The sequence below is a fragment of the Aegilops tauschii genome, chromosome 5 (genome assembly GCF_002575655.3).
Source record: "Aegilops tauschii subsp. strangulata cultivar AL8/78 chromosome 5, Aet v6.0, whole genome shotgun sequence".
NCBI lineage: Eukaryota > Viridiplantae > Streptophyta > Magnoliopsida > Poales > Poaceae > Aegilops > Aegilops tauschii.
The window spans coordinates 257686524-257696815 of NC_053039.3; the positions used below are offsets into that span (position 1 = coordinate 257686524).

General features: G+C 54.3%; 1 protein-coding gene across 1 annotated transcript; it reads right to left on the reverse strand.

Moving 5' to 3' along the window:
* Positions 1–6066: 6066 nt before the first annotated feature.
* Positions 6067–8867, reverse strand: LOC109769003 (cation/H(+) antiporter 15-like). The gene has a single exon (XM_020327748.4). It carries the CDS (start codon positions 8665–8667, stop codon positions 6250–6252), a length of 2418 nt encoding a protein of 805 aa, XP_020183337.1. The 5' UTR covers positions 8668–8867; the 3' UTR covers positions 6067–6249.
* Between the last annotated feature and the right edge of the window lie 1425 nt (positions 8868–10292).

Sequence of the window (10292 nt, forward strand, 5' to 3'; positions counted from 1 at the left end):
AATAATACTTCATCATACGAAGGGCATCCACAGGCAGGGCCGGCCCTGGGCCAGGGCAGCAGGGGCGACGGCCCGGGGCCCAGCCAATCTAGGGGCCCCGACACCAGCACATATAAAAGGATACAGCCATATAACGTAGGCCCAATATTGATGCGAAACAAAAAGGCCGACGAGGCCCGTATATGATATGTCTAGGAGAAGCCCAAAAGCCTAATACGCAACTCACGTGATTGCGCGGCGCCGGATCCTAAAAAAAGACTTGATTGCGAAGCGCCGTGGCGGTTTGCTTGATCGGCTCTTCAATTTCTTCGATCCAATCTAGCGACCTACTATATACGTACGCATGTGTGATCAAAACCGCAAGGCCCCATGGTGATTACTTTGTCTTTGCTTTTGCTGGAGAATGGAGCAGATCAGCACCGAGTTACTCCATCGCACTGGCTGCCGGCTTCTAGCACAGTAGGGCAAGGAAGGCAGACCAACCGAGGTATTTTTTGTGTGAATTATTTTAGTCCTCAAACTCAAACTGGAGTATTTTTTATTCCTGTAAAAACAACATTTGTTGGCCTTTATATATATAGCTGGAGATTGTTGCTGCTAATTTAATCCAGTCTCCAGCAACGCCCTCGATCCTTTTTTTGGCAAACATGTTGCCTGAAATATACTTGTCTAGTTGTGAGAAGAAACACAGTAAAGGAGCAGATAAATTAACTATCATTAATCTTGACACTATCATTGATGATTTTTGAATAAAAAAATGCACGGAGTCATTTCTCATGATTATTAAAGGCATTTGTTTTTTATTGTGCTATGTAACTTATTGATATATATTTGATCTAGAACATAAAAGTACAACATTGTTACCAAATATTATCCACCTGAATTTTTTATCATTGCTTATTATCGCTTTACAATATTTTTTTATATCAATGCATGGAATCTAAAACGAAAACACTTCGACCACTGGGCCCACTTATTGAGTTCGCCCTAGGGCCTCCGAAACTTCAGGGCCGGCCCTGTCCACAGGTTGGACCCTCAAATTAAGATTCTAATAGCATATCATGATAAATGAAGCAGAGCACGTGTTTAAAGTAGAATGAAGTCATAGAGGTCAAGTGGCCCGTTCGTGACAGAAATCCAGCCATATCTCCTTTTCCTGCAGGATCTCCGATATCGCCTCTGACGTCTCCCAAAGTAGTACCTCCTCAGCCGAGAGAAGTCGGTCCCCGGACAATCGCTTTATCTCTTCCTTCACGAACTGAGAGAGCACCTTGGTGCCAATTTCTCATTCTCCCTGGCCTCTACTCTATCCTTGCTGCTTAGAGCATTCTTCAGCCGCGCCCTCGACACGCCCTCTAGACGATTTTTTAGCGCCGGCGGACAATAATTGACCCAATCGCGCCCCATGAGCCCTTTTTCGCCGGGTTGGACCAAAATTTGGGCCGACGGACCCAGGCCGAACCCGGCGCGCTGGGGTGCCTGGGAGCGCCGGGGCGAGCGATTTTGGCGTGAACTAACCGCGGGTCCGCCGTGTCAGCGACACTCGCCTCGTCGTCCTCACAACACCTCAGTTTCCCGCGGGGAATCAATGCCAAGGCTGCCGCCGGTCAGCCTTTCATTGATTCCTCACGGGCGGCGCGGCGACGCCCCCCTCCCGCCACGCGTACACACGGTGCCCGGCTATAAAAGCGACGCCTCCCCCTCGCCTCTGGCCACACCCCGCCGTGCTCTGCCTCTCTCTCCCCGTGCGCACCCGCCGCCGATGATCCTCCCCACTCTCCCCAAGCCCAGCATCGACGATGGGCGAGCGATTCCCGGCGACGCGGCGGCGGCCAACGGCTTCGGCCGCCGCTCGCTGCACGGGTGGGAGGCGTATCTTCTCTTCGAGGCGAACATCCTGGCGCCGCCTGTGGTGGGGCGTCCCCAGCCGCACGCTGCACGAGGTTCTCCAGCACCTCGAGGGCGGCAACGACACGCCGTTGACATACCCAGCCGCGGCCGCCGCCCCGGTCCCCCGCCGGAGCATGGGGCAATGGATGCCCACGAGGTTCGGCTCCTCCTCGTCCTCGTCCTCACTCCTCCTCCCGCTCCTCTTCCCAGTCCTCCGGCTCACCGGCGGTGTTCGGCGTCAAGGCCGAGCCCGCAACGGAGACGCCGCTCGGCCGACGCCGCAGCGACGGCATCGTCATCAACGAGGGCGGCGGGCGCGCCTCCTCCGCGGCTCCTCCCCGCTACGTCAAACCAAAGACGGAGCTGGGGCTTGCCGCTGTGAAGACGTAGCCGGGCCGCGCAGTCGTGAAGACGGAGCCAGGGCTCGCCGGCGGCGTGAAGCAGGAGCTCGACGACGCGGCGGCCCTGAAGTGGGCGCGCGAAGACTGGGCGCGGACGGAGCTGGAGCGCCAGTGCCGTGCCTACGAGCAGTTCGCCGCTTGGCGCCGTGGCCGCGACAAGGGAGGCGTCGTCGTCCTCGATGACGAACGCGACCACGACGTGCCGCCGCCGCCGGTCCGCCAGGGCGACGCCGGGCAGGGGTCTAGCAGGGGCGGCCGCATCAAGGAGGAGAAGGACGACGAGGACGTCGACGAGGATGGCGGCGACGTCGGCGACTTCGCCGCGCTCAGCGCGTTCTTTGGCCCGTAGTTGTAGTGCGGCCATTTTTTTACTAAGCTTTGTTATGTAATGTCATGTTCGTCGAACTTTAGTTGAATCTTTGTCCAGTTTGCCGAACTCTAGCCGATTCATTTTCTATAAAAAACCGCCTTCTGAGGGCGACCCTGCGGCCAACAGCGGGAATCCGAAAGCCCCCCACGCCGATTTTTAGTGCCGGCTCACCCCCAGGCGGCGTTTTTACGCGCCCCCTGGGGGGCCAACGGCTGGAGATGCTCTTACTCCTTTGAACGTCAAACCTGAACCAGGCGCGATGCTAGCGAGATTTCCTCTTGCTTGTCCTCCCACCCTTTGTTGCGCTAGAGTTGTGCAGGCTTCTTCGCCAGCGAGATTCGCTCCAGCGGCTCGGAGTCGTCCTCCCAGGGCCCCATCTCCTCTCCTCTCCCCCTTCTCTCCTTCAGCTTCGCCAAGAACTCCCTGTGAGAAGGAGAGCACTTGAGATGAGTCGGCGACCCCAAAGCCACACCAATCCCCACCACCCGACTGCGTGAGGAGTTGGCCTGCGGTGACGGGAGACCCGTCGTCGAGATGGAGCAGACAAGGTCGACGGAGAAGGAGGCGAGGTGGTGAGCGATGGAGTGGCACGTCGGTGTGTGTGGCCAACATTGGTCGGTGGGGTCTGCAGATCGGGCATGACGCGTCATCGAGGTGGAGAGGCCCAAGGGCGGAGTCAGGCTAGCGCTGGGCTTCGGGCCTGCTTCGTTGCTACAAATTTTTTTAGAAAAGGAGGATGACCCCCGGCCTCTGCATCTGGACGATGCATACGACCACTTTATTAATTATTCTCACAAGACCTTACAAAGCCATACAACAGCAAGACTAAAGCCACCGCCTAAGCAACAACTATCACTACACCTATCCAATTGATGAAGGGGTGCAGATAGTCCCTAATACCAAACAGACATCGCAGTCAAACCTAAACATCTAAGACCTGAGGTCCCAACCAGGACGCCTGCCGGGTATGGGGCACCTACTAGTCCGGCGCACTCCTCAACCAGGACGCCTGCCAGGTATGAGGCCGCCGCAGCCACCTGCCACCAATCCATCTTCAAAGCTGTACTGTTGCATGTACCGTGCCAGGTCTCTCTGCCATCGACGCCACCACGACGCCCGACAGCGTGGTCCTCCTGCGCGAGTTCATCCTCCCACATCGAACTCCGAATCTGCATTGCGCCACGCCGTCAAGATCCGTCGCCATCAGTGCGTAGGATGAATCACCGCTCCACCAAAAAATCCGTCCTCTGATCCCTCGATCACGTGTATGGCTTTGTTGCTACAGTGATCTATATTGTTCAATAGTACCAAAAACACTACAGTCAACGAAGGCTTCTCGTGCCATGACCCTGGACCAGGCCCCCATGTCTGGGGTGTAGCTCCACCACTTGGGAGGCTGACCGGCGGTGACCTCGGATAGGCGGCGAAGGAAGGCAGAGGAGCGGGACCGAGCGGCGCCGAGGCAATAATTGATAGACTTCGCGGTGGGCGCGTGATTCGATTGCCCAATATCAAGCCCTCAACTTATAGGAGACGAAACAATTTTTGTATTTAAAAAGTAAATGCAATATATGAGCTCACTGTTAGAGGGGGCACTCGGCTTAATGGCTTAGACTAGCCACAATGAAGAGTAACATACACTAGTAACATACACATATCCCTAGACTATGTTACTACCTTCATAGTGGGTAGTAACATATGTGTGGTAACATGCAGAGCTTCATTTATTAGGTTATAGACTCATATTGCATTGGGACATGTGATGTTACAGTAACTAGCTAAGTTACTACAACTACCCCTCTCTTCATTAACTCATTGCCACATAAGTAAATTTGTCGAGTTGAACTCGATGCTACTGCTGAAGTTACTCCCACTATGGCTAGTCTTATACCACCCGCTGTCATGAAGACGTCAAGTGCGGCAAGCACGGCCACATGACAAGGTTGTTCGCCATACGCGTCACATAAGCCGACTGTTTTGGTCATTGTATGCTGAGAACTTGACGTAAGCCGAGTGTTTTTTTGTCGAGACGTAGAGTGCTGTAAGCCGATCTCCCTTCGTTCATCGTGTGTTTTGGTGTTGTGCTTAGCTTACATTGATATAAGTCAAGTGGCCGACAATTTACTCCCGGCTTATGGAGAAGCACAAGGCAAAATATTTTTCCTGTAGTGAATTGACAAATATTTAATGGAAATGCTAAAAACCGACTTCAGATTTTTAGACATGGAAAGTCGAACGTTTTTCATGACAATTTATATTGGCACGGGGATGGCAAATTTAGTTTACAAGTACAACAATTTTTTGGCAAAAATTGAATCGAGGCGGGTTTGCCATGCTCGCCAGCTAAACTTCCCATCCTCAACGAACACAACTTGCCACGAAAAATGTTCGTTTTGCCATGCCTAAAAGTTTGACATCGCTAGATATCCGGGTCCATATTTAAACCAAATTTCTTGTTATCCTAGCCCTAGGGAGTAAACAAAAGGGCAAGGGATTTCACCCATTGGGTATCTTTTCATTAAAAAGGGCATTTTCTAAAATTCGTGTGCCTGAAATTTCTCTTGTCGTCAGTTGATTTTTGCTATTCACGAGGCCAAGGTAGGGACGACGTGAGGTGTTGCAGTGATGAGCGTCATCGAGGTGCGGCATCCTAGGTGGAGGCGAGGAAGAAACTTAAGTGGTGGTGGTGGGGGGGGGGGAGTGGAGTCGCCGTGTTCCTGCAAATCGAAGGGGTTTATAGGAATGGCCGTGGTAGTGGCCAGCAATGACGGTGGGGGAGGTTGAGGGGAGGGCGGGGCGATGAAGCAGTGCGCGGTAGTGCCCGCCGGCCGTGGGTGGTGGAGGCAAGCGGTTGGGGCGGGGTAAGCTGGAGGTGCATGAAGAAGAAGAGAGAGGGAGGTTCAAGATGAACAATGATCTATTTTGGGTCGTTCGATAGATCTGGCGGTTCCTGAGAAAATGACTGACAACTGAAACGTTTTCAGACACCTAACACATAGAGAGTCAAAAAGAAAAATGTTGATTAGTCACCTTTGTATGATTGTTCCAAAAAAAAAAGGTTGTTGGTATAGTTTTCCCATGGAAAAATAGTAATATTTTTCGTCACTTTTTTTTGGTCGTGGGTCAAAATCCCACAAAATATGGGACCGACTGACTATATGTTACTTGTCTAGAAATATATTTTGGGTAAATTGATTTTCTGGATCATTAGATTAAAAATCCAACGGGGTCGATCTGCTTTTTCTTCTATCTCCATCCATCTTCATTTTCCAACCGTTCCTCCTCCCACAAAATTGACTTACATGTATAGCTGTTGTGACAAAATATAGCAAGGTGCAACAAACCGGAAGCGAATTTTGCGGGACATGAAGAAGAACAAAAAATGCATCTATCATTCTACCATGGGAAAACTAATATTACTATTTTTTCCAGTTTTGTTACAACAAATTGCACAGGGAAAGTAACAATAAGTTGCTCTATATGGTGCTACAAGTGAACAAAATTACCTTGCTTTCACTACAACATACATACATATATTCAACGAGAAAGAAACAATGTAACGACGAACCAAAGTCGAACCAGTCCCTATTATTGATAGTCGGCATCGCCGCCAGTGGTAATCCCGGCCTGCTGCTGGATGACGAGGATGGACACTTTGGACGCGAACTCCGCGGTGGCGAGCATGTCACCGAGCACGCCGAGCTCCGGGCACTCGCTCCACTCCGAGAGGCCGCTTGTGAGCGCCGACCCCTCGACGTCCCTGTCCTCCCCTCTCCGTCCGACGATGACCAGGTCGAACTTGTCGCTCATGGACCTCACCACCGACGCCGTCCCCTCCCCGTCCTCCACCGTCTTCTCCACGTACACCACCCTCTCGTCGTCCCTGTACCTTTGCCAGAACTCCTGGAGCACCTCCTCGTCCCTCACCTCGTCGTGCCCGCCCATCCCAACCCAGTTCCGCAGCTTGATCCGCACCACCGTCACCGACGTCCCCCCGCTCTCCGGCATCCTCGCCGCGTACGCCAGCGCCTCCCGGTCGTCGGGTCCCCCCAGGAAGTAGAGGGCCACCCTCTGGAGTAGGTTCCTATTGGACGCCGTCGCGCACGCGGACCCGGACGCAAGGCCGTGGTCCACGAGGATGGCGACGGAGCAGGGCGCGTACTGGAGCACGGCGCGGTTGGCGGAGCGGACGGCGGAGTTGGCCGTGCTGCGCGCCCCGTCAGAGGACTTGTGGAACGGGAGGAGGATGAGATTGGCCTTCCGGCTGTGCGCTAGCGAGCACACGTCATGGTGCATGGAGCTGTAGGGAGACTGGGCGACGTAGGGGCTCACCGTCACCGCCCCCGGCGCCGCCTGCTGCTCGAAGTGGCGGAATGCGTTCACGATGCGGTCGGACGGCGATGACGCGGTGGACGACTTCTTGTGGGGCTTGAGCACGGAGGCGGCGCGGCCGACGAGCTCGGTGAGGTGGAGCACGATGAGGGAGACGGGGAAGTCGTGGTTCGCGCCGGAGGCCTCGAGGAGGTCGATGAGCGGCGCGGCGTGGTCCTCCGTGTAGAGGCAGGCCATCACACGGAGCTCCGCGTTGGGCCGAGCGCCCTCCATGGTCCGCCGCTTGGCCCTTGCGAACCTCCCTGTCGGGTCGTAGAGGAGCTTGATGAGCGGCGTGGCCGCCGCCGTGATGAGCACCATGGACAACGTTAGCGTCGAGTAGTGCTCAGCAGTGGCCTTCATTGTGTCTCCCCAGTTGTTGATGGCGGCCACCTCCACGATGCCCCGGATGTTGAGCATGAGCGCCAGAGCCGTGGCCTCTCCGATCGGCATGGCGAAGAAGAGCCCCGCGGCTATGCAGCCCACCATCTTGCCGGCGACGCATAGGGCCACGAACAGCTCCAGCGCGCACCATTTCTCCTCGTGGCCGCCCAGCTCTGAGAAGTCTGTGCGGTAGCCGGCGAGCGCCATGTACACGGGGAGGAAGAGCGCGATGAAGAAGGAGTCGAGCCGCTCCGTCATGGTGGCGCCGATCGGCATGCCACCGGGGATCGCGAGCCCCAGCATCATCGGCCCGATCATGTACTTGAACCCGATCACATCCGTCACCAGCGCCGACAGGAGCGCCGCGATCACCACGACGACGAAGGAACCCTCCGATAGGAGGTCACCCGCCGGGGTGCGCTTGTAGGCGATGTAGCGCCCGGCGGGGCGTGCCACGAAGGCGACGAAGAAGACGAAGCCGACGAAGGAGGCGAGGATCTTGGTGGTGAATGCCGGCGACTTGGCCTCCGTGACGAGGAACGCCGCGGCGAAGCAGGCTCGGAGGAACCAGGAGGTGACGTCGGTGATGAGGGACGCGGTGAGCGCGATGCGACCGAGCTCGGAGTTGAGGAGGTCGAGCTCGGCGAGCGCGTCGGCGATGACGGGGAAGGAGGAGAGCGAGAGGCGGACGGCGATCTCGGTGATGAGCGACGAGCCGCGGAGGTCGGCGGGGAGGGTGGGCTGTAGCATGTGGAACACCGGCAGCGTGATGGCGAGCGGGACGACGGAGCCAGCGAGGCCAACGGCGACGGCGCGGCCGCTGGGGCGGCGGAGCAGGCTCATGTCCGTCTTGACGCCCATGGAAAACAAGAAGAGGATGAGCGCGACGAGCGAGACGCTCTCGAGGATGTAGGTGCCGCGCTCGGAGAAGAGGGCGCCACGGAGCTCGTGGTTGCGGCCGAGCACGGAGGGGCCGAGGAGGATGCCGACGAGCATGTGGGTGACGAAGCGGGACTGGCCGAGGCGGCGGAGCACGTGGTGGGCGGCGGCGGAGAGCAGGAGGATGAGGGAGACCTGGATGAGGAGGAGCGGGAGGGAGAAGCGCAGCGGCTGGTCCCCCAGGAACATGCCCTGCGAGTTCACCAGGTTGTTGTCATAGCACGCCGCCGCCACGGGCTTCACCGTCGCCGTGGCATCGGCCGCTGCCTTGGCCGCGGCCGCTGTCACGTTCACGGCGGCGTCCGTGTCCATTGTGGCTCGACGAGCTCCGGGCTAGCAACGCATGCAAACGCAATGGAGTGGTGGCGACTTCATGCATGCATGGATGGTGGTCCTCTTCTTGTTTGGCTGAGCTCGAGCAGGGTGAGAGCTATTCTTAGCCGTGTGGACGGGAGGGAGAGTAGAGGAAGAGATTGACTCTTCTCCCGGGTTCCAAATTCAAACAAATTCCTCCCCGTTTGGCAAAGCTTGTAAAGTAGGACCAACTTTGCCCATCATAAAAACTTGATTCCTACATAATCCAAGTATTGAGAGGGTGTCATCTAACCAATCACATAACTTCCAAAAAGTTTCCCTTCCCTGTTGACCACTTCCTTTCGCAAACATAAACCCCATACCAACTACATTGTCAGAATCAATTAGCAAGGGGTCCACGACTGAAAGAATTGCCCGAGCTGCCCCAATGAAACCACCGGTACTCGCAAATATCTCAATTTTCCATTTCAGTTGGAAAATGCAGTCAGATGTCACAGTATCTTAATTCAAATCTCGACCTTTATGACATAAATGTTTCAGCGACATTTCAAACTCATTGTTTTCAAAATCTCAAATTCAAATTAGAACACAACATATTATCCAAATGAAGCAAATATTTCAAATAAAATGATGAAAAGATCCTACGGAGCCCTTTAATTGCACCACTCTCCATCAGCTTCAGTCATGGCATTTGCATTGGGTGCTCTCATGTACTCCTCTTCAAAGAACTAATCACACCTTTGTACATTTCTTCACACGGATGATGACAAGATCTTCTTCAATGTGGGCATATTCATCTGCATACTTTTTTTGCCCTAGTATTCATCTGCATACTGACCCGAAACTCCATATGCATTGCCATGACACACTTCTGAATCGCACTTGCGCCAAGTTGTCCAATTGCATTCCTCTTCTGATGGAACATACCATCATGCTGTTCAATAACAATTACTATGCGTATAAAAATCTCCGTCGACATTATGAGCCGTCTTCTAAAACGTATACACACCCCAAGTATTTTGTTGTTCAAAATTACTCTTTCAAAAAACTACCACAAAATTGGTTTGTTGTTCCAAAAAACCTTAGTCTCCAAATGGTTACATTTTAAGCCTTTTTATGACAAGGAGGGCCCGCCAGTCAGGTCCACGTCGGACACGGCTGATGGCGTGCATGGCTAACGGCCGTTAGGGCGAGCCGTTCCGACCAGGTGAAAAGTGGTCGATGAGGGAGTCTCGGACTAAGGGGTCCTCGGGTTGCCAACCTGTTCTCGTAGGCCGGACTGGTGGGCTGCCTATTGATCGTCAGGAGCAGGATGGACTTCGGACAATACCATGCTCTAGAAGGGAACCTCCGGAGACTTGGCGTATACTCCAAGTCTTTCTTGGCTTAGCTCGTGTGCTCATCCCTTGGTGGTAACCGACATATGTAACTCTAGGTACCCCTGGTGTCTATATAAATCAGAGGGTTTAGTCTGTAGAGGGGGAGAACCATCATCTTACTCATATATGGTTTAGTTCATCCGATCTCGCAGTAGATCAACTCTGTAATCATCATATACACACATCAATATAATCAAGCATGACGTAGGGTTTTACCTCTTCGAGAGGGCCCGGACCTGGGTA